The sequence below is a fragment of the Oryctolagus cuniculus genome, chromosome 9 (genome assembly GCF_051225735.1).
Source record: "Oryctolagus cuniculus isolate XC-2025 breed Fujian yellow rabbit chromosome 9, ASM5122573v1, whole genome shotgun sequence".
In the NCBI taxonomy this organism is placed as follows: domain Eukaryota; kingdom Metazoa; phylum Chordata; class Mammalia; order Lagomorpha; family Leporidae; genus Oryctolagus; species Oryctolagus cuniculus.
In genome coordinates, this window is record NC_142875.1 from 131,506,074 (window position 1) to 131,530,685 (window position 24,612).

The 24,612-nt window shown below is 43.9% G+C and overlaps 1 protein-coding gene across 23 annotated transcripts in view; it reads left to right on the forward strand.

Moving 5' to 3' along the window:
• Positions 1-22,604, forward strand: part of REDIC1 (regulator of DNA class I crossover intermediates 1) — a 92,075-nt gene extending 69,471 nt beyond the window's left edge. For 22 of the 23 annotated variants that reach the window (XR_016213158.1, XR_016213159.1, XM_070049656.2 and 19 more), the window contains 4 exons: positions 1,634-1,694; positions 12,981-13,044; positions 18,195-18,271; positions 21,861-22,604. Coding sequence is in view for 20 of the 23 variants with exons in the window: in XM_070049656.2 (XP_069905757.1) it covers positions 1,634-1,694; positions 12,981-13,044; positions 18,195-18,271; positions 21,861-22,304 (646 nt within the window). In the remaining 3 variants the exon portion in view is untranslated. Of the gene's footprint in view, positions 1-1,633; positions 1,695-12,980; positions 13,045-18,194; positions 18,272-21,860 lie in introns of those variants that run through there. The other variant, XR_016213157.1, reaches the window with a different exon arrangement.
• Positions 22,605-24,612: the final 2,008 nt, after the last annotated feature.

Below are 24,612 nucleotides of genomic sequence, written 5' to 3' on the forward strand. Positions count from 1 at the left end.
TGCAAAAATGAATTAAAATATGTTAATTTTGGTGTACCAATTTTTGAAATTCATCATTTTTTAATATCATTTTTCTGTGAATCCTGAAAATCCCCCAAATATATGGATTTCAGAAATGTTTTGTAGTGAAATAAGCTTATCTTTAAATTCCATTTTCTGAACTTTTTATAATACTCTAATACTTGCTGGAGGTTGGCTTGATACAAAGTGAGGGAGGCATGTTGATCTCTGGGGTGGGCAGCCTGATCTCCGAGAAGCCGCTGTCAGAGTCTTGGTATCATCGTCCTGGTTGGAAGTTTGGCACTCAGGTCTGCTGACCCTCAGGCATCTTCTCTGAATATTCATGAATGGTAGTTTGAGGAAATTGACTCACATGTTCAGGAAGCACAAATTCCTCCCAGAATGTCATTTTTTGAGTTTATAGTAAGAAATAGAAGTAAGTAGGAGTGATACTTGGCAAGAGAAGCATACTGTGGCTTTCTGCTGTTGCTGTCTTCTGTGCAGCTCTTGGGTTGGGCATTGCTTGATTGCATAAAATTAGAGAAGAAAGTAGTAGACTTCAGTATCAGTGCCACAGTGAGCAGAGCAGCTGTCTTTTATGGCATTAGTACCTGCAAATGAACTACAACAGATTCATAACTCAATCCTTAAATTAACAAATTGGATTTTTTGTTGTTAAATCTTTGGTTATCTGGAAACTTCAATGAAAAGAGTGTGTCAGACCTTGAACTTTAAAATGTACATTATGAAAGTGATTTATAACATGGTTCTTCAACCTGGCTACAGAGCCAGAGTATTTGAGGGGGTGGTGAATTAAAAAAGTTTTTTAATTTATTGGATGCGCAGAGATCCCATCTGCTGATTGACTTCTTGCAAAGCCTGCAGCAGCCAGGGCTGGGCCCGCCTGAAGCCAATAGTCCAAACTCTGTTGGCTTCTCACACGTGACTATCAGATTCCTGACTATTTGGGCCATCACCTGCTCCTTCCAGGGTGTGCATTGACAGGAGGCTGGAATCAGAAATGGAGTTGGCACTTGAATCCAGGCCGTCCAATGTGGAATGTGGGCATCCCAAATGACCTCTTAGCCACTATATTCAGTGCCCACCTGAGCATGTGGTTTTAAACTACAAAACACTGAGTTTGTAATAGATCGTTTCCTTGGCATGCAGCTTAGGAATTTTGTTTTTAAGAACCTCTGCATATAATTCTGATCTGAAGTCAAATTTTAGAACCATTGTTTTCAGAAGGCATACAGCACACTTTCAGGCTGTCTTATTTGGTGCCTGGTGTTACAGCACAGGGGGTTACGCCACTGCCTGCAATACCAGCATCCCATGTGGGTACTGCACTGAGGTCCTGGGTATTCCACGTCTGACCCAGCCCACGCTGATGTGCCTGGGAAGCTAGAGGGAGACGGCCCGAGTGTTCGGGCCCCTGTCACCCCTGTTGGAGACCTGGTTGAAGCTCCTGTCCTTGGCCTGTCCCAACCCTGGCTGTTGCGGGTGCTTGGGATCTGAACCAGCAGATGGAAGATGTGTTTCTCTCTTCATCTCTTCCTTTGTCTTTGTAATTCTTCTATTCAAAGAAAAATAAGATCTTTCTTTATAAACCTGTCTTCTTTATAATTCTTAGGAGGAAGATTCCTTTGGAAGAATTGCCCTCTGAGCAGCCAAGGGACTTTCAGCATAGTCAGGTAAAGCGCATTATTCTGTGTCATTCCAGCTGTGTCAATTTGTATCGTTATTTTAATATTTACATCATACTTTGATGTAAGGTGAGCTTTCGTTCATAAATTTCTTCTTAGGTGGAATTCTGTCCTTATATTTTTTTTTATACTGGAAGCATTACACCTTAGGTCTAGAAATAAAACACCTTTTCAGAAACTGTTATGTGCTTTATATGATGTAATTATTTAGACATCACATGGAGCTTTATACATTTTTTTAAAAGATTTATCCATTTAAGTATTTGAAAGAGTTACACAGAGAAGGAGAGGCAGAGAGGGAGAGAGAGAGGTCTTCCATCCTCTGGTTCACTCCCCAAATGGCCACAACAGCCAGAGCTGCGCTATTCTGAAGCCAGGAGCCAGGAGCTTCCTCCAGGTCTCCCACGTAGGTGCAGGGGCCCAAGGACCTGGGCCATCTTGCACTGCTTTCCGAGACCACAGCAGAGAGCTGGATTGGGAGCAGAGCAGCCAGTACCCAAACCGGTGCCCACATGGGATGCCGGCACTGCAGGCAGAGGCCTTACCTGCTAGACTGCAGCACCAGCCCCAATATATATGTTCTGATTCACAAAAGTCTGATCCTGATGTATAGAGAGGTTAAATAAGCTGTTCAGGGTCACACACTTGAGCCAGAATTCGCACATCTGTCATATCTGATTTTTCAACTGTATAGTTTTCTTTTTTTCTTCAGTAAATGTTGAAGAGCACATATTGTGACTGTTAATTGGACATTCCTTAGATGTCTCATTTATAATAGATTTTGGTGATAAAATGTTGAAAAACCAGGGTCTTTGTTCTCATGAAGGTTACATTCTGTTAAGCATTAGGCCATGAAGTACAGAGATTTAAGGACCTGGAAGCTATCTTTAAGAAACTCTTGTTGGGGTTGGCTTTGTGATGTAGTGGGAAGAGCTTGCTTCCTTGTTGCCGGAATCTCATCTGGGCACTGCTTTGTGTCCCGGCTGCTCCATTTCTGACCCACCTCCCTGCTAGTGGCCTAGGAAAGCAGCAGAAGGTGGCCCAAGTTCTTGGGCCCCTGCCAGCATGTAGGGGACCTGGAAAAATCTCCTGGCTGTGGCCTGGTTCTGCCCTGGTTATTGTGGCCGCCTGGTGAGTGCACCAACATTTGGAAGATATCTCTCCCTCTCTCTCTGTCTCTCTCTTTCTCTATAACTCTTTGAAAATAAATAAATTTTAAGAAACCAACCTCCCTCCCTCCCTGCCTCTTCCTTCCTCTCCCTCCCTCCCTCCCTCCCCTTCCTCTCTTCCTTCCCCTCTGTCCCTCCCTCCCTCCCTCTCCCTTCCCCCCTCTCCCTTCCCCTCTCTCCTTCTCTCCCTCCCTCCCTCCCTTCTTTCCTCTCTTCCTTCCCCTCTCTCCCTCCCTCCCTCCCTCTCCCTTCCCCTCTCTCCCTCCCTCCCTCCCTCTCCCTTCCCCTCTCTCCCTCCCTCCCTCCCTCCCTCTCCCTTCCCCTCCCTCTCTCTCCCTTCCCCTCCCTCTCTCCCTCTCTCCCCCCTTCCCTCCCTCCCTCCCTCCCTCCCTCTCTCCCTTCCATCCCTCTGCCTTTAAAATAAGTAAATCTTAAAAAAAAAGGAATTTCATTCTTTCAGTGGCTGAGTACTATTCCATTTCATACATATACTACATTATCCTTATCCATTCACCTGATGATGGACACCTTGGTTGATTCCATATTTTTGGCATTGTGAACAGTGCTGTTATAAAACATAGTGGAGCATGTATCTCTGATACAGTGTGTTCATGTTTTGTTAGTGTATCCAGTATTGAGATTGCTGGATCATTTGGCGATTTTAAATGAAATCTGCATGCTGTTTTCTGCAGACAGCTGCACTAACTTTCATTCCTATCAACTGTGTAAGAGTTCCCTGTTGGGCCAGTGCTGTGGAGTAGCAGGTACAGCTGCTGCCTGCAGTGCCAGCATCCCACATGGGCGCCAGTTCAAGTCCTGGCTGCTCCACTTACAATCCAGCTCTCTGCTGTGGCCTGGGAAAGCAGTGGAAGATGGCCCAAGCCCTTGGCTCCTGCACCCCATGAGACAACTGGAAGAAGTTCCTGGCTTGTGGCTTTGGATCAGCCCAGCTCTGGCCATTGTGGCCATTTGGGGAGTGAACTAGTGATTTCTGTCTCTGTGTGTCTGCCTCTCTGTAGCTCTGCCTTTAAAATAAATAAACAAACTTAAAAAAAAAAAAAAGCTCCCTGTTCCCCACATCCTCACCGTCAGTTGTTGCTCTCTCAGTTGGACAGCAGCCATTCTGTCAGGGGTGAGGTGATAGCTCCTTGTGTCACTGTGGTTTTGATTTGCATCATTTCCCTGAAGGTTAGTGATGCTGAACATTTATTTATTTCTTTTTTGGCCATTTGAATTTCTTTTTGTTTTTGAGAATTTTCTATTCAGATCTTTTGCCCAATTCTTGGCTTAATTCCTAACATTAGTTGTTGTTTGGTTTTTTTGCTTGTTTTCTTTTTCAGTTTTTTAGTTGCTGATACATTCTGGATATTAATCTGTTGTATAAGTAGCTTGCAAAATTTTTCTCCCGTTCTTTTGATGTCTCTTCACTGTGTTGACTCCTTTGCTGCACCGAAGCTTCTGAGTTGGGATTAACCTCAGTTGTTAGGTTTTTTGTTTGTTGTCTGTGCCTTACGGGTCTTGTCCAAGAAGTTGTCTCTTGCACCAATGTCTTTAAATGTTTGGCTTACATTTTCTTCTAGCATCTTCAAGCTCTCAGGTCTTAAATTTAGGTCTTTGAATCATCTTGAGTTGATAATTGTATGTGGTGCGAGATAGCCATCTAGTTTCATTCTTCTGTATACACACATTCAGTGTTGCCAGCACCGTTTATTGAAGAGACTCCTGTATGTATTCAGTGTATGGTCTGGGCGCTGTTGTCAAAAATCAGTTAGCTGTTTATGAGTGAATTAATTTCTGAGTTCTCCATTCTGTTCTGTTGATCTGTGTGTTTTGTCAGCACCCTATTTTTTTTTCTTTTCTTTTTTTTGACAGGCAGAGTGGACAGAGAGAGAGACAGAAAGGTCTTCCTTTTCCGTTGGCTCACCCACCGCTGCGGCTGGTGCACCATGCTGATCCGAAGGCAGGAGCCAGGTGCTTCCTCCTGGTCTCCCATGCGGGCGCAGGGCCCAAAGACTTGGGCCATCCTCCACTGCCTTCCCGGGCCACAGCAGAGAGCTGGCCTGGAAGAGGGGCAACCGGGACAGAATCTGGCACCCTGACCGGGACTAGAACCCGGTGTGCCGGCACCGCAGGCGGAGGATTAGCCTATTGAGCCGCGGCGCCGGCCGAGCACCCTATTATTTTAATTACTATAGCTTTGTAGTATGCTTTGAAATCTGTTATTGCGATGCCTCCAACTTGATATTTTTTTTTCCTCTGTTGTTTGGCTGTTCTTGGTCTTTTGAGATTCTGTATGAGTTTATGATTGTCTTTTCTAATTCTGTAAAGAGTAGCATTGGCATTTTGATAGGGATTGCATTTAATCTGTAGATTGTGTTAGGTTAATGGTATTCTGCAAGTTCATGAACAAGGAATATGTTTCCATTTTTTGAATGTGATTTCTTTCAGTGGTGGTTTTTTTTTTTTTTTTTTTGCACGTTGATTTTGTAACCTATGACGACTGCATTGTTCTATTCATAGCTTTTTGGTGGGATGTTTAGGTTTTTATGTACAACATCATGTGACCCCCAAACATGGATATTGAGATTTCCTGTTTTCCAGTTTCGATGCCCTTTCTTCCTTTCTCCTCTCTAATGGCTCTTACTAGTAGTTCCAGAACTAAATTTACTAAAAGTGATGAAATAACACACCTTGTTCTGCTCCATATCTGAGGGAAATGCTTTCATGTTTAGATCATTTATTTGATATCTTTCTCCCTTTTTTTTTTTTAATTTTTTTGACAGACAGAGTGGGCAGTGAGAGAGAGACAGAGAGAAAGGTCTTCCTTTGCTGTTGGTTCACCCTCCAATGGCTGCCACGGCCGGCGCACTGTGCTGATCCAAAGGCAGGAGCCAGGTGCTTCTCCTGGTCTCCCATGGGGTGCATGGCCCAAGCACTTGGGCCATCCTCCACTGCACTCCCTGGCCACAGCAGAGGGCTGGCCTGGAAGAGGGGCAACCGGGACAGAATCTGGCACCCCGACTGGGACTAGAACCTGGTGTGCCGGTGCCGCAAGGTGGAGGATTAGCCTAGTGAGCCGCGGCGCCGGCTCTTTCTCTCTTTAGTATAAGAGTTGTTACGTACTTTCCTGTTAATACTGCTTTTGCTGTATCCCACAGGTTTTGATTTGTTGTATTTTCATTTCTTTCGTGGAAGTTTTTTATACTCTTTTTAATTTGTTCAGTGCTCCATTGATCATTAAATAGAATGTTGTTTAATTTCCATGTATTTCTCAATTTTCAGTTGTTCTTTCTGTTACTCCTTTGTGGTCTGAAAAGATAAGTTGTGTGCTTTGAATCTTTAAATTGAATGCAGCTTGATTTTGGCCTGATACACGGTCTCTTCTAGAGTGTATTTCTTTTGCTGGTGAGAAGAATGCGTGCTCTGTAGCTGCTGGATGGAATGTTCTGTCGGTGTCTGTCAGGTCCATTATCTCAAGAGTACGGTTAATTCTTACGTGTCTTTGCTGATACGTGGTCTCAATTGTCTTCCCATTGATGGCAGTGGGTTGTTGAAGTCACACACTATTATTGTTTTGGAGTGTCTCTTTGTCTTTAGGTCAGTAGTATTTGTTGTATATATCTGGTGGTCTTGTGTTGGGTACAAATATATATATTCTGTGTTCTTGCTGAATCAAACCTTTTATCATTCTATAATGCCCTTCTTTGTCTTTTTCACAGTCTGCTGCATCTGACAGGACTGCAGCTACTTAAGCTCATTTTTGGTTTCATTTTCTTGGTGTCCTTCACCTTCAGATGTGTGTAGTTTTCCTTGTGAAATGAGTTTGTTAGAGGCAGCGTATAGTTGGGTGTTGATTTTTTTTATCCATTTAGCATACCTGTATTTTTTGACTAGGGGATTTAGTACATTTACATTGAAAGTCATCAGTGATTGATAAGAAGTAACACCTGTCATTTTGCTGATTGGTAACTGAGTGTATCTGCTATTAGTGAATTTGATAGTGTCATGTGTTTCCATGATGTTTCCTTTTTTATTTTTGGTAAAGATTTATTTTAGAAAGATAGAGTTACAGACTGAGAGGGGAAGAAAGAGAAATCTTTTGTCTACTGGCTCACTCCCAAAATGGCCAAATTGGCTGGGGCTCGGTCAGGCCAAAAGCAGAAGCCTGGGACTCCGTCTTAGTTGCGATGTGGGTGGCAGGGGATCAAGCCTTTGGGCCATCCTCCATTGCTTTCCCAGGTGCACCAGTTGGGAGCTGGATCAGTGGCAGAGCAGCCAGTACTCAACGCTGTGTGGAATGATTAACCTGCTTCACTGCAGCACTGGCTCCATGTTTACTTTTAATGTGACTGTATTCAGAATTTCTTCTAAGTCTTGAATTCTTGAATGTGTTTTTGCTTATCTGGGAAATACTTTATTCTTTGCTTCTAAAGGATAGCTTTGCTGGTTGTAATATTCTTGGTTAGAAGATTTTAGATCTAAAAAAATTTTTTTTATTTATTTGAAAGAGTTACAGAGAGAGGACAAGAGACAGGACAGAAAGGGAAAGAGAGAGAGGTCTTCCATCCCCTGGTTCACTTCCCAGTTGGCTGCAATGACCAGGGCAGGGCCAGGCTGAAGCCAGGAGCCGGAGCTTCTTCCAGGTCTCCCATGTGTGTGGAGGTGCCCGATACTTGGGCCATCTTCAACTGCTTTCCCAGGCACATTAGCAGGGAGTTGGATCAGAAGTGGAACAGCCGGAAATCAAACCGGTGCCCATATGGGATGCCAGCCTGCTGACTGAAGCTTAACCTGGCAAGCCACAATGCTGGCCCTGAAGATTTTTTTCTTTTAAGGTTTGAATGTATTGCCTCTCTTCTGGATTGTAGGATTTCTGCTGAGAAGTCTGCTATTAGTCTAATTGACTTGACTTTATATGTAACTTGATGCTTTTTCTTACTGTCTTTAGGATTCTCTTCTTGTCCTTAAGTTTGTTTAGAGAGAGGCAGAGTTGTAGAGAGAGAAGGAGAGAGAAAGATATTATATCCACTGGTTCATGCCCCAAATGATTGTAATGGCCATATTTTGACCAGGCTGAAGTCAGAAGCCTGGAACACTGTCCGAGTCTCCCATGAGTGGCAGGGAGGTGAATAAGAAGTGGAGCAACCAGGACTCCAGCCATGCTTATATGTAATACTGGTGTCATAGGCAGCAGCTTACCCTGCTGGATGACAAGGCCAGTTCCTGTCCTTAACTTTTTTTTTTTAATAAATTATTGTATTCCTTTTTTTTTTTTTTTTGACAGAGTGCATAGTGAGAGAGAGAGAGGAGACAGAGAGAAAGGTCTTCCTTTTGCCGTTGGTTCACCCTCCAATGGCTGCCACGGCTGGCGCACTGCAGCAGGTGCACTGCAGTGATCCGAAGGCAGGAGTCAGGTGCTTCTCCTGGTCTCCCATGGGGTGCAGGGCCCAAGCACTTGGGCCATCCTCCACTGCCCTCCCGGGCCACAGCAGAGAGCTGGCCTGGAAGAGGGGCAACCGGGACAGAATCCGGCACCCCGACTGGGACTAGAACTCGGTGTGCTGGCGCCGCAAGGCGGAGGATTAGCCTAGTGAGCTGCGGCGCTGGCTCTGTCCTTAACTTTTGACAGTTTGTAGTATATGTCAGACAAGTCTTTGCTTTTCATTGCTGTCTCCTTGTAGTCCTTTGATCTTCCTGGGTAACCAAATCTCTTGAGATTGGGGAAGTTTTCGAATTGTGTTTAGTAGGCTGTCAGTGCCTCCTGCCTTCTCTTCTTCAGAACCCTCATAATGTGAACGCTTGGTCACTTACTGGTATCCTGTATTTCCGGTGGGCTTTCTTTATTCCTTTTCTATCCTTTCTGTTTATTTTTATTTGACTGATTTATCTCAAAAGTCTTGTCCCAAATCAGAAATTCTGTTTTATGCTAGGTCTCTTCTGCTGTTGAACTTCTTAGTTGTCTTTTTAATTTTATTGATTGAATTTTTCACCTGCAAAATTTGTTTTTTTAATGTGTTTTTGTCCTTACTGAATTACTCATTCATATCACCTATTGTTTTCCTTATTTCTTTGCACTACCTGTGTTCACTTTCACCACTTGAGTTTCCCTAGGATATTTAATTCTGTTTCAGGCATTTCATAGGTTTCCATCAAATCAGGACCTGTTTCTGGAGAACTGTTACATCTTATGAAAGTGTCATGCTGTACTATTGCTTCCTGTTTTCTGTGTCCCTACAGTGACTCCTGCACATCTAGTGCAGTATCCCTTATTCTTTATGCAGTAGGTTTTGTTGGAAAAGGATTTTTTGTGTAGAAGGGACACGAGGTATCTCTTGCCTTGTTGCTTTGGCTGTGGTTCTAGGTGAGCCCTAATGTAATGTCTGAGTGACTTCTTCAGCTTTGATCAGTGTCAGCAGTGTCTGTAAGTGAAGCAGTTATCCAGTCTGCAGTTCATGGAGACAGAAGTGTGGCTTTAAGTGGATGTGTGTCTTCAATTGGCTGAGATTTGCATTTTAGTCACACCAGGATTCCTGTAGTGAGCGACACTGAGGGAACTGTCTCTTGTCCTAATAGGCAGCCTGAACGATAATGGGACTTGCGACAGCAGTAGCTGTTCTAGGACTGTGTGACATGGTTGTGACTTTCCGCAGTGCCTGCTGAGAGAGTGTGACTGTGCTGGGGCTTACAGCATAGGAAGCCCTACTCCTAGAACTGAGAATCGGAAGGTGACCTTGTTCCAGTATTACAGAGTGCCTTCGAGGTACACAGGCCTTTGGGTCTGGAGAGGGGGAGTGTAGGCAGGTTCTTCCCTGGGTCTTACAGGTAGACTGCAGTGAGTCTAAGTAAGTGAGTACTGATTGTCACAGTTCTGGCGCTACATGATGCCGTTGGGTGAGAACCATCTGTGAGGGAGTGGTGGTAGCCACCTGGGTGAAGCAGCCCAATGCAGATAGAGCTCGGGTACGTATGAGTTACTCCCAGATTGTAACACCAACATTAGCAGTCACAGTTCTGCAAGGCACAGGCGGAATTGCTGCGGTGGGTGACGGTGGCACCAGATGGCAGCTACACACCTGTCTTCTTGCATTTCTGTCTTATGGAGTCTGCTATTCTGTTACTTCTTTACTGGAAATTTCCCTCAAAAGAACACTTTGTTTTTCTGGTTGGCTGAGGTGAATGCAAATTCTCCGCTTCAGGTTCATAGCGTTACTTTAACTGGTTCAGCAGAGGAGCAGATTTCTGAGAGCTGTTAATTTTGAGCTGTTGAGCTCAGCTGAGGGTCTTCTGAAATCTCTGTGGTCTACATGGAGATACATGTGGGCATTTATATATATAAGGCCTGAGGGAGGGTTTTTATTCTATAATGGATAGATGATAATTAAATGTTTATAGCTGGCCGGTGCCGCAGCTCACTAGGCTAATCTGCCCCTGTGGCACTGGCACCCCGGGTTCTAGTCCCGGTCGGGGCGCCGGATTCTGTCCCGGTTGCTCCTCTTCCAGTCCAGCTCTCTGCTGTGGCCAGGGAGTGCAGTGGAGGATGGCCCAAGTACTTGGGCCCTGCACCCCATCGGAGACCAGGAGAAGCACCTGGCTCCTGGCTTCCGATCAGCGCGGTGCACTTGCTGCAGCGCGCCGGCCACAGCGGCCATTGGAGGGTGAACCAACGGTAAAGAAAGACCTTTCTCCCTGTCTCTCTCTCTCTCTTACTGTCCACTCTGCCTGTCAAAAAAAAAAAAAAAAAAGACTTACTATCCTGCAGGGAGAGGCACACTCCTTGAAAGACAGTTTCTGGGGCCGGTGCTGTGGTGCAGTGGGTTAACGCCCTGCCTGAAGCGCCGGCATCCCATATAGGCGCTGGTTTGAGACCCGGCTGCTCCACTTCCAACCCAGCTCTCTGCTATGGCCTGGGAAAGCAGTAGAAAATGGCCCAAGTCCTTTGCCCCGGCACCCACGTGGGAGACCCAGAAGAAGCTCCTGGCTTCAAATCGGTGCATCTCAGGCCATCGTGGCCAACTGGGGAGTGAACAATCGGATGAAAGATCTCTCTCTCCTCTCTCTGTGTAACTCTGACTTTCAAATAAATAAATCATAAAAAAATGAAAAAAAAAAAAGTGTCTTCTCTTTAGCCTCCTTCCTGGTCGGATCTGAAGCAGTGTGGGACTGTGTGTCTGTTTTGGAGTCTATAGCTTTCTCAGTTGTGTGCTCCTGATCCAAGTTTGGGGCTCGAATGTGCTAAGACTTGAACAGGAAAGACTTTTAGAATGAGGAAATGGTGGGGACTCTTGGACGTGGTTCCTTTGCTCCCAGGCTTGTGTGTGAGTACCAGGTGGGAGAAGGGCCGAGCAGTGCGGCGTGTGCAGAAGACTTCAGTGTTCCTTACTCAGCTTCCGAGCCGAGCCGCAGTCCCATGTCCAGACCTACCCAGGGGAGGCCGGAGAGGGCATTGCAGCTGCACATCCCAGAGCAGAGGGACTCGGTGGCTGAACAGCTGGCACATTCTCCTTTATCCTAGGTTTCAGTCTCCCTAAAACCTGAATCCCAGCAGCTTGGAGTAAAGAAACTACTTTCTCTAATAAGTTCATTTGTGGCGCCTTGCCTGAAGGGAATCAGGTGCTATGAAGAGTTCTTTGGATACACATAACTAGAGCTTTCGATTTGTGGTGCTGTGGTAATTCGTGGCTTAAACCATGGAGACAGTCAGAAAAACTTACCAAAGGAAAGTTTCATAGCTTCATTCTTTAATGAGAATGCAATAAAAGCTGATATCAGACAAAAAAGATGCATAACCTACTTCCTAAAAATTAAATACTATGCATTTTTGAAAACTAGAAAGTCTTTTTTTTTTTAAGATTTATTTATTTACTTGAAAGTCAGAGTTACACAGAGGGAAGGAAAGGCAGAGAGAGAGAGAAGTCTTCCATCTGCTGGTTCACTCCACAGATGGACACAATGGCTGGAGCTGCGCCGATCCGAAGCCAGGAGCCAGGAGCTTCTTCCAGGTCTCCCACACGGTTGCAGGGGCCCAAGGACTTGGGCCATCTTCTGCTGCTTTCCCAGGCCCTAGCAGAGAGCTGGGTTGGAAGTGGAGCAGCTGGGACTCGAACTGGCATTCATATGGGATGCTAGTACTGCAGGCGGTGGATTTACCCACTACGCCACCGCGCTGGCCCCAGACAGTATCATTGTCTTAGAATTATATATATGAATTTTACTGAATCTCTTTGTATTAATATTACATTAGCATGAGAATTGTGCTGTAGTAGTTAATCAGGTATTTTCTGTGACTCTGAGAATCTGATGTATTAATTAAAAAAGAATTTGCACATTATTTTGAACGTTATGAAAGCCAAAACCAACAGTGTGTTGTAAAGCAAATGTATCTAGGAGCTCTTATTATATATAAAAAAACCCTTAAAATAAATCTCATGTCTCACTTAAGTTAGAAAAAGAGTAACAGAATGAATCCTCAGGTTGTGTTAATTACCTTTGTTTTGTTTCAACTGTTTTGATGATTATCTGAAACCTCCCTTTTTGTTAGTAATTCATTTCTTCGAACTTGCTGCTTATTTATTTTTATTTTTTAAAAGCTTTTTTAAAAACATTTATTTTATTTATTTGAAAGACAAAGCTACAGAGAGAGGTAGAGACAGAGAGGGAGGTCTTCCATCCACTGGTTCACTCCCCAGATGACTGCAATGGCCAGAGCTGCGCCGATCCGAAGGCAGGAACCAGGAGTTTCTTCTGGGTCTCCCAAGTGGGTGCAGGGGCCCAAAGACTTGGGCCGTTTTCTACTGCTGTCGCAGGCCACAGCAGAGAGCTGGATCAGAACTGGAGCAGCGGGACTAGAACCAGCGCCCATATGGGATGCCGGTGCCACAGGCCAGGGTGTTAACCTGCTGTGCTACAATGCCGGCCCCACCACTTGCTGTTTCTAAGCCATTTTATATTTTGTTATTAACCAAAATTGTTAATTTTTCTTTCTGATTTTTAAATCATCTTTGCTGAGTTAAATTATATAAAGTGAAAGATTTATAAAATTAACTAATTGTGTGGATAAGATATAAGGATATTATGTATTGAGAATAAAATTTTGATTTTCTTTTAGATTTTGATGGAAGAAAGAGGAATAGATTCTTTACAAGACAGACCAACATCTGTTAAGAAAATCTGTGAGTATAGCCTTATAAATTAACTTTATTCCTTTTTAAGAAACTAGCAAATAGGAATCAGTTACATGTTAACTTTCTTAATCAAGTTTTTGACTGTTAAAGATATATTTCATAGATGCCTTAGAATGTGCTATTCATGCGGCTGACTGTAAGATTACTTTGGTCTTGTATGCACATACGTGCATGACGAGCTCACGTGATCTGTGTGTGGTGCAGCAGTGTATCCCGTGTGGCTCTGTGGCCCGTCCACCAGGATCAGGAGGGTCCCTTGACTGCGTTTCCTCTTGTGCCCTCTAGAGGTGACTGCTGCTCTGAGTGCGGTTGCTGTGCTGTCACACACAGGCTTTTCCGTTGCTGGACTTCGAACTTCCCGCATATTTGAGCAAACTCTCTGTATTTATGTTCAATGCAGCTTTTTTTTTAAATCTAGTATTAAATTTTGAGGTTTGTCTACTTTTATACCTGCAGCTCCCAGTGTGTGTCCTGGGTTTTGATTGGTACATTGTCTCCTTTATCTTCTGGCAGTGATGTTTGGATCATTTGGAATGTTTCTATAGTAAACAGGACTGCTGTGGCCACTGCTGACCTTTCACATGCATGGAAAGTTCTCCAGGATGTGTTTCTGGTTCTGATGATAGGAACATCCTCATGTCAAGATGATATAAAAGTGTTTTCCAAAATGTGCCAATTCAGATTCCCACTAACAAGCGTTGAAGAGTCTTAGATGTTCTGTATTTTCATGAGCGTTGTGTCAGTGTTTTGTGCTTGTTGGTAAACTGGTATCTCCTTTTGGTTTTAATCTGCATTTCCTTGATAACTGATGAGGTTGATTTACCATTCACGTGTCATGTGAAATGCCTGTCCTCTCTGTCACGTTTCTTTTAGGAGGTTTGGTTTCCTTTACAGGATGTGTCTTAACTTCCTGTGTTCATGTCTGTCTGCAGTCTCCCATTTCTCTATTACGTGTCCTGGATCCTGGTTGCTTAGAGGTCTGTGTGACAATCCCTTCATACGTGAGGGTTCTTCCCATTTTGTCCTGTCTGGTACCTTTTAGGTGTCTTGTGGGAGGATAGTTCTTCATTACATATGGCCTGCTGGGAGACCTAGAAACTTTCTGGCATATTTTTTTTTTCATTTTATATGTGAATATATAAAGTCTTGGATTTTTAGCCCTGTCTTCCCTGCCCCATCTGCTCTATAGGAGTATTTTTCCTCGGTTTGTCATTGTAGTATTTTTTTTCTGAAAATAAAGCCGAAAGATGTATAAACACGGATGTACATTAGTCTTAGTTCCCTGACTTTGAACCATGTCAGTGCATTCTTTTGATTTTATTAACTAAAGAAAATGGATGTCCTTTAAAGATTTTTTTAAGATTAGGAAACCGAAAGAAGTCAGAGCCAGTCAAGTTGGGGCTGTAAGGTGGTTACCTGATGGTTGTCCTTGGGAATTCTCACACAGTTAGCCTTGTGCCATGGGAAGGAGCCAGGAGTGTTAGGTTTTGCAGAGGGTGAAGCTTTCTTAGATGTTTTCCTGCTAAAGTTTTGCCCTAATTTCAAAATATTCGCCTAACAAGCAGATGCTGTCATTCTTCAGTCCTTCAGGAAATTACTGAGTGGAATACCTTGAGCAAGCTGAAGAACTGTTGCCATGACTTGGCTTGTCTGCTTTTGCTTTGACTCAGCTACTTCCCCTGTTGGTGGCCATTGAGCTTTTGTCCCGTTTTTCAACTGTTACATTGGGAAAGCCATGTTTGATCTCCTGTTCCGAATTGGTTTTTAAATTTATTTATTTATTTGAAAGAGTTACAGAGAGACAGAGATCCTCTGTCTGCTGGTTCACTCTTAAAAGGGCTGCAATGCTGGGACTGGGCCAGTCCAAAGCCAGGAGCCAGGAGCTTTTTCTGGATTTCCCACATGGGTAGTGGAGCCCAACTACCTGGGCCATTTTCTGTTGCTGTCCCAGGCAATTAACAGGGAGCTGGATTAGAAGTGGAGCACCTGGGACTTGAATCTGTGCCCTTATGGGATGCTGGCATTGCAGGTGGCAGCTTTACCCACTATCCCACGAGTGTACGTGTTGAAAATTTCCAGAGGAAGCTATGCTTTTACACCTTTTGCACCTAATATTTTTAAAGATTTATTTGATTTATTTGAAAGAGTTACAGAGAGAGGTAGAGACAGAGAGAGAGGTCTTCCATCCACTGGTTCACTCCCCAGATGGCCGCAACAGCTTGAATAACCGGATCCCTGCCACCCACGTGGGAGCCTGGATTACATTTCCAGCTCCTGGGTCTGGCCCTGGCATTGCAGGCATTTGGAAAATCAAACAGTGGATGGGCGTGCTCTGTCTCTTACTCTCCCACAAGTTAAGTTATAAAATCGTTATTTTAAAAAAAATTAAGTGCAAGGGGCTGGCGCTGTGGCTGTGCTGTGCTGATCTGAAGCCAGGAGCCAGGAACTTCTTCCATGTCTCCCACAGTAGCTGTAGGGGCCCAAGGACTTGGGCCATCTTTTATTGCTATCCTAGGCCATAGAAGAGAGCTGGATTGGAAGTGGAGAACCTGGTCTGGAATCAGCACCCATATGGGATGCCGGTGCTTCAGTCCAGGGCTTTAGCCCACTGTGTCACAGCGCTGGCACAAGGTTTTCTTCTTGTTTCTAGGCTGACTGATGTTCCATTGCAGATTTTGCAATTTGTATTATCTTTGCATTCCTATAATAAATGCCACCAAATCCTAATAAAAATGCATATTATGATAAAACTATATATGGATTTCATTTTTTTGCACCAAAGTAAACTTTGCTTTTAATGCGATTTTGCATGAACTTTTTGAAGTGGCCTTGTATTCTGGTTGTTTGCTATTCTGGTTTATTTTCTTCTTTTACAGATTTTAACCTCTTTAATTTTGTATTAATATTCCTAAGTGAGTTTTTTTCGGAGAGTGTGTGAGTCTGTGTGTGCCCTCTTTTATCAGATTCTGTTGCGCATGTGTAATGCTGGGCTCATAGACTTGAGAAGCCACAGGCGTGTAAAACGTGCGGCTGTTTGAAAGTTTTCTTGAAGTTTGCGTCTCTCGCCTCGCACTCATCCCAGTTTGGCTGCTCCGTTGCAGACTGTTCTCGCGTCATGCTGGGGTTGTACAGTTTCTGCTTCACTAACGTGCCTTCAGTTTGTTCCACCTTTAATCTGACCTTACCTGGATCCCTTTGTGGACAACCTAAAATGCAGCATCTTTAATATTTAGCTGTTACTTGACACATTCTTTCCCTGTAACTCATATGCTAATTTTTGTCTTCTCTGGGAAAATGTTGATCCCTCATTCAAAACCTGTTTGTAGAGCGTGTGTTTCTCTCGCTCTCCACCATCCCTTTCTCTGAGCTCATCACACTTGGCTCCCTGCTCCTTCTGTAGCTTCTCTCATTCCATGTTACATCTTAAAATTGACACCTTTTTGCTTTACAAGATTGTGAACATGTTCAGGTTTGTGGCAGTGTATCCTGATAACGATTCCTTGCATGAAGCAGTCACTGCAGTGTTGAGTTGAGCTTAATCTTTCAGGGACATAGTCTCTTGCACCATCGGCAGACCCCTACCCGACGTTTAGCTTCCACAGTGGTGACTGGGTTTCCAGTACTGGGACTGGCTGAGCCTTGTTAGGGAGAAATGCGCTTAGTTTCTATTATTAGGACTCATTTCCTGCCCTTTATGTTCCTGTGCTCTGGTTTTGCTGTCAGAGAGACTGCTCTGTAGAGGTATGGAGCCCTAGAATGGAGAAGTAACGTACTCGGAGTGGAGTCTGCCGGCCCGCTGAGCAAGCTGCTGCACAGGGCCTCAGCCTGGACCCAAGGCTTGAGCAGACCGCTCCTGCTTCCTTCCTCGCGGGAGGGCTTGCAGGTCCCTATGTGTGATGGGCCCCATCCGGTTCCCTTAGGCTTTGCTTGCTGTGGGGGCTGAAGTTCATAAACAAGGGGGCAGGAGTGGTGGTAGGGACTGGTGTTTATGCATGGTGGGGAGTTGTGACCTACTTCCCAGGCCCGTTTTGAAGCTTTGTTTGCAGTTATAAGAAAGCATGTCAAGCAGAAAATGAAAGGATATCATCTCGGAGGCTTGGAAGAGGTTTTTTTCCCATACAGTTTTGATTGCATAGCAAAGTTTCATTTACTAGGTTCGCAGATATCTGATGCTGTGGGGCTTAATAAACTTAGTTTATTCCTCCCTTCTGCAAGTTAACGCTTTATTTGTTCATGAGAAATGATTCACATATTGCAGAAATCAAGCCAGTTTATTTTTATTTTGCTTTCTTTCCTATATCTTTTTTAAAGGTTAGAATAAACCCATATAACCTGCAGAAATGCAGGTTGCCACGGATCTGAAACCTCAGCTGATTTTTGCATGTTTTCCAGTGCTGTGATTGACTAAGCTTGTATTAGTGAAATTGGACATGACCCCCTAAAATTTACACAAAAATGTGGCCCCTTACCCAGAAACGCCATCAGGGATGCCACATACACTACCGGAATTTGGGGTGCCATACAATTTCACCATATGCTTATTAATCTCCAATATTAATAAGCCCCAGAGGGTTCTTGCCTAATATTTAGAGAAGAATTCTGAATACTGGCACAGATAAACAAGGCAGCATGGTACATTTTAAGCTTTTATTCAGTGATAAAGATGCACAGGAGAGTGAGGGCTTTTATTTAAGAGAGAGGTAAATCTGGGTTCATACCAAGCATCAGGAACCAGCCACGTGGAGGAGCATCTAGGCCTGGAAGCCTAGGACACCTGGCGCAGGGCTACAGCAAGCCCCCTCCTGGCAAGAGGCCAGGGAAGAAGAGAACGCGGACACACTGTGTCCCAGGCTTTTACCCACTTCCCAAGGGGAGTGGTTAATTAACCTGATTGGCTGGTGCGAACCCAGGTGCAGCCAGGTAGGGGCAGGAGATCACACAGGGGCGTGGCGAAGGTATTGGGTAGGGCGTGAGGTCACACAGGGGTGTGGTGAAGGCGTGGTCTTCCGGCTCACAAATCTAATCAATTTTAACCTGTATGCCTGCCTCCTTCATGAGCAGCAGAACTCTTCCACTTGCACATATTTTGTCGAGTATTAACAAGTACCGTTACTCATGAGTTTGCCCTTTGGTTTCAGACCTCGATTCATCAAGTCAGTCTTCCAGTTACTCTCCCAGGCCAACAGACAGTTGTTTCAGTTCCAGTTCGGAGATGGTAAGTTACACAGGTTTTAATTCTTAATATATGCTGATTAATGCAGAATTATTTTTCTCGTAGTTTATGAAAAATAATTGAATCACCATATAATGGAAATCGAAAATTTATGTAAACAAAAATGTAGAAAAAGTTTTAAAATATACAAAATAAGAAAAGTATAAAATTAAACATTCATGATGGGGCCAGCTCTGTGGCCAGCATATGCCTGCAGTGCCAGCATCCCATGTGGATGTCAGTCTGAGTCCTGGCTGCTCCACTTCCAATCCAGCTCCCTGCTAATGGCCTGGGAAAGCAGTAGAAGATGGCCTAAGTGCTTGGGCCTCTGCACCTTTGTGGGAGACCTGGAAAAAGCTCTTGGCTTCAGATTGGCCCAGCTCTCACCGTTGTGGCCATTTGGGGAGTGAACCAGTGGATGGAAGACCTCTCTCCATTTCTTTCCCTCTCTCTGTAACTATGCCTCTCAAGTAAATGAATAAATTTTTTAAAAAAACAAAAATGAGCATCTCATGCCTATTTATGAGAATAATGAATGTGTTCATTGTTACTTGTGAAAGCCCCTTTCATCAAGATATATAAATATATACATGGGTATGTATATGTGGAGTATACAAGGCTACTTCAGAAGGTCCATGGAAAATGGAATCAAAAGGTGTTTCTTTTGGTACAAAAATATTTCAAAATATGCATAATTTTTTCATAATATTTTGTTTTCATTTTTTTAAAAAATGGTTTATTCATTCTGGAAGTCAGAGTTACAGAGAAAGGGAGTGACAGCGAGCACGAATTCTTGCATCTGCTGGTTCACTCCCTGGATGGCTGCAGTGACCAGCACTGGACCAGGCTGAAGCCAGGAGTTTGTTCTGGGTCTCCCACATGAGTGGCAGGAGCCCAAACACTTGGGGCATCTTCCACTGCTTTTCCCTGGCACATTAGCAGAGAGCTGGTACAGAAGTGGAGCAGCCAGGACATGAACAGGCACCCATAGATTTACCTGTTATGCCACAACGCCGGTGTCCATATTACACATTTTATATGAACTTTTTGAAGACCCTTTGTGTGAATAGATCTCAGAATTTTTTGCACCCAAATAAACTTACCCTTTAGTTCCATTTTTCAGGAACTTTTTAAAGTGCCCTTGTACATGTCATATGTAAAATTCTGTGTGTGTGTATAATAGATACTTATTTCTTTTAAAAATGATTTTTTAAAAAAGATTTGTGGCCGGCGCCGCGGCTCACTAGGCTAATCCTCCGCCTAGCGGCGCCGGCACACCAGGTTCTAGTCCCAGTTGGGGCGCCGGATTCTGTCCTGGTTGCCCCTCTTCCAGGCCAGCTCTCTGCTGTGGCCAGGGAGTGCAGTGGAGGATGGCCCAAGTGCTTGGGCCCTGCACCCCATGGGAGACCAGGAAAAGCACCTGGCTCCTGGCCCCTGCCATCGGATCAGCGCAGTGCGCCGGCCGCAGCGTGCCGGCCGTGGCGGCCATTGGAGGGTGAACCAACGGCAAAGGAAGACCTTTCTCTCTGTCTCTCTCTCTCTCTCTCCCACTGTCCACTCTGCCTGTCAAAAAAAAAAAAAAAAAAGATTTGTTATTTGAAAGGCAGAGTTACAGAGAGGCAGAGGCAGAGAGAGAGAGTGAGGTCTTCCATTCTGCTGGTTTGCTCCCCAGATGGCCACAGCGGCTGGACCTGTGCCAAAGCCAGGAGCCTGGAGCTTTTTTTGGGTCTCCCACGTGGGTGCAGGGCTCAAGGACTTGTGTCGTCTTCAACTGCTTTCCCGGGCCACAGCAGAGAGCTGGATCAGAAGTGGAGCAGCCAGGACTCAAACCAGAGCCTATGTGGGATGCTGGCACTGTAGGCGGCGGCTTTACCTGCTACGCCATAGCTCCAGCCCCTAAAAAGGATTTTTAAAAGAACCTGCTCACAGGGTCAGAATTGTGGTATACTGGGGTAAGCTACAGCCTGTACCCATGGGCCCCTGCACCCATGTGGGAGACCCAGAAGCAGCTCTTGGCTCCTGGCTTCAGCCTCACCCAGCCCTGGCTGTTGCAGCCATTTGGGTAGTGAACCAGCAGATGGAAGACCTCTCTCTCTACCTGCCTCTGTCTTTCAAATAATAATAATAATAAATGGCTCACAATCACTGAAAGCATAAAACAACCAACAATACATTCAAAAAGGAAGTCTTCAAGGAAATATGAAGATTTTTGTCCTCAATAACATTTCATACTTAGCTTTTTTGGGTTGTTTTAATTGATGCATATTAATTAGTTGGAACCTTACCAGCTTCTTTCAACCTCTGGCATCCGTGCAGTAGTCTAAGTTACTACTTGTTCTTGAACTGTTGTAGCTGTTGCCTAAGAGATCTCTAGTTTACTGTTGGCCCACTTTATTCTGTAGTTAGCAACTTTGAAAGTACAAATTGAATTGTTATTCCCATGTGTAACTGGTGGATTTTTAAAATATTTTAATTTATTTTTATTTTTTATTTGAGAGAAAGAGATATTTAGATACCTAGGTTGTATGCAGTAGTTCCCTCCCCAGATGACTGCAATAGCCAGAGCTGGGCCAGGCTGAACCCAGGAGCCAGGAACACTCAATCCAGATCTCCTACATTACTGGCAGTGAATCAAACATAGAAGCTGTTGTCTGCCTCCCAAGGTGCATAATCACAGGAAAATGGATTGGAAGCAAGGCCATGACTGGAGCCAGGTACCCTGATATGGTATGCAGGTGTCCCAAGTGGTGTCCTGAGTGCCAGATACCCACCCCCTGTGGGTTTCTTCCCTAGGCATCTAAGCAGCTGTCAGTCACTACTGGCTGGACTGTGCAGTCTGGCCCTGGCATCTCTCACCCTGACATCTCCCTTTCCTTAGCCTTCACTGCCGCAGAAGTTGTAGACATTCTGATCTGATTCTTTACCCTACTTTTATTCATTCTCTTTTTTTTTTTTTTTTTTTTGAGAGGCAGAGTTAGAGACAGAGAGATCGATCTTCCATCCACTGCTTCACTTCCCATAATGCTGCAGTGGTCAGGGCTGGGTCCTGTCAAAGCCAGGAGCTTTATCTTTGTTTCCTACATCTTTGCAAGGGCCCAAGGACGTGGGCCATCTTCTGTTGTTTTCCCAGGCACAATAGAAACAAGCTGGATGAGAAGTGGAGCAGCTAGGACTTGAACCAGCACCTATATGAGATGCTGGAGTGGCAGGTGGTGCTTAACCCACTGTGCCACAGTGCTGTCCGCTCCTGCATTCTTCGTGACTGTTGGAGAGTGCGTTGTGATGATTTCCGCTGTGTGTTAGGAGCGTGGGGAGTAGATAGCCTGTGATTCCAAGGACTGATACGAGACAGTTTTCCCAGGGATTACTATTGTTCTTGCTACTTTAGTGTCCATACCCACCTGGTAGGTTCAGTAGATTATTGTTTGAGTATTCTTTGATGGCATATCTGCTTTCCTCTGTAATATGTGGAAGTCACGTCTGTATTTAGAAAAATTTGCTAATGTGAAAGTTAAGGGTATGTGCTTTGAAGTGACTGAATGAACTTGAAGCTTAAACATTATTTACAGAAAAATCATTAAATTTCTTTTAGCCATCTGAAGAGGAAGATCAAATGTTGCAGCAAATGGAGGACTCAAATATGATATCCATCAAACCTAAAGAAACAAGTAATAATTACTTTCCAGGAGAAGTGGCAGAACTCTCAAGAGATAAGGTTGTTAAAGCCGAAGTTGACAAACTGAATGAGAATTTTCATCCGTTCTTAGTGAAACATACTGAGGAGTCGCTTCTGTCTCGGTGCAGCTCAGCACCCGTATTGCTAAGCGTGACCAATGGCAACAGCTTTGTGCAGGTCGCAAGATGTGATGCAGAGGTGCAAACAGAGAATGAACTTGAACTGCAAGGAAAAGCAGATGCTGCCATACAGTGTGATAGGATTTCAGCGTGTGCGTGTGGAAGAAATCTGTCCCCTCTCTGCAGTGCGAACACTGCGGCAGATACCACTGGAGGGCAGCGCATCCTTAATAACAGCTAGTATTTTAAAATCTCTGCTTGGGCGGTAGCATCTCAGCTGACCTTGGAAGACAGTGGTAAATGTTTGGAATTTCACAGACGTAAAACATAGCTAAGCATAAAGGGAAATTATTCAGAGACTGTATTTATGGTTTATGTCAGTATCAACTTATGCATTTTATTTTTATTGTAGGCATTTCTGTAGTACCTAGTTTATTTTCAAGTTTTTAGAAAATAGTATATTTGTAACTACTATCTGTCATTCTTGCAGTTTTCATCAAAGTAATTCTGTTATTTATGGATTAAAAATTGCTTAATTGCTTCCATTTTTGTTGCATTTATTTTAAACTTTAGTAAGTTGCGCTTTCAGCAAGAATGTCCCTTTTCAAGACTTTTATGGCAGAACATAATCCAAGTAGTCTCCATAATATGATTTTTGTTTTTAAGAATTCTGTTAGCAGAGGGACAGAGGGTGAGAGATACTTGTTCGGTCCTCGGATGCTCACAATGAGTCACAGCCAGGAGCTGGGAAAACAGATCTCCCAGGTGAGTGGCAGGAGCCTCATTACTGGAGAATGCATTGGCAGGAGGCTGGAGTCAGGAGCGGGAACCAGGAATAGAACCCAGGCACTCTGATACGGGGTGTGGGTGTCCTAACTGTAGGCAGTGCCTGTCTCCCCATTTTTTTTTTATACTTCTCTTTAGTATGATACTTCTGTTTAAACATTCTAGGTTAAGTTTTAGATAAAATATATCTTGTGTTTTAGTTGGATAACTTTTATGTTGGTGCTTTTATTAATTTCTTTAGAATTAAAAATATTTTAATGCTGTTATAATTTTTTGACCAGATTTTATTGAAATAGTCTTGGAAGTTATGAATTTGTAACTTCCATTGTCAAGGAGTTTCTTGGAATTCAAGGATTTCTGAAATTACGTTTTTCTAATTCTGTAATAGCTGTGCACTTGCTAGTTGATTTTTTTTAAGATTTATTTATTCAAAAGAATTACAGAGAGAGCGAGCCAGATTTTGCATCCACTGTTTTACTCACTCCCCAGTTGGCCACAATGGCCAGGGCTGGGCCAGGCTTTAGGTAGGAGCCAGGAGTTTCTTCCAAGTTTCCCACATGAGTGTAGGGGCCCAAGGACTTAGACCTTCCTTTGCTGCTTTCCCAAGGGCATAAACAGGGAGCCGGCTCAGAAGTGGAGCAGCTGGGACTCGAACCCGTGGCGTATGGGATGCCAGCACTGTGGTTGTTGGCTTAACCTGCTGCGTCACAGCGTTGGCCCCACTGGTTGGAATTCTTAAGATTACCATCCCCCTGTCACTTTGTTCAGTAAACAAGTCAGGGTCATATGCAAAGATACCAAATACCATATTCAGAACTGACTTGGAGGCAGTTAAAGATCTGTAGACTTAGAAATCATAATTCATATCATGATCAAAGAAAAAGCCCTAAATCAAACTGTCATTGACACACCTCAAGTACCAGCAAGCTGCTTGATGCTTTATAAAACATATTGGAATTGATTCTACAAATATCTTGTTAGAACTAAGAGCAAAAAAAAAAAGTTTGAAATTAGCAAAACGCTATTTACATTACTAATTATCATGTTTTTAAGATTATTTTCAAAAACATCACAAAAATGCAGGCTTTGTTCCTAGTTTTTGTCGGGATTTTGGATGTCTGCACGCTGTAGGCGTGAAGCCTGTTTGGATGTATTACAGGGCGCCCTCCAGGGCCCCTGGTTTCCAGTTTTTGATGGGCAGCAGGAGGAGAGACTGCTTTTGTTACGCAGACACCACTCAGTAGTTGGTGTTCAGAGGTGGATTGGAGCATAGCAGTTCAGAAATCCCAAGAGCCAGCGTTAAAGGATCGTTACCCTCAGATTTTAGTTTGCTTTAGGAAGTTATTTTTTCTGCCCCGAGAGAACACAGTGAGCCAGCCCCTAAATGATTTTTCTGAAAGTATAACATTGATCCCGTGAAAGGGAATGTAGGGATCTGATGTGCACGGGCACTTTTTCACAAGGCCAGATACTCACCCTCCTGATGTTAAAGGAAAGGGGTTCCATTGTGGATGGATTATCTTGAGCTTTATTTTGCAAAAATAAATTTATTTTGTCCAAAAATTAACTAACCATGAATGCGTGGGTTTCACTTTGTTCTGTTCCATTGAGCTATATCTGTCTGTATGTACATATGTACGTACGTATCTACCTATTCCCTTATGCCAATATCACACTGTCTTGATTATCTTTTTATCAAGTTTTACCGAAAAGTATTGCTACTCTCTATTCTTTGCCAAAATGTTTTAGATAGTCCATTTTGT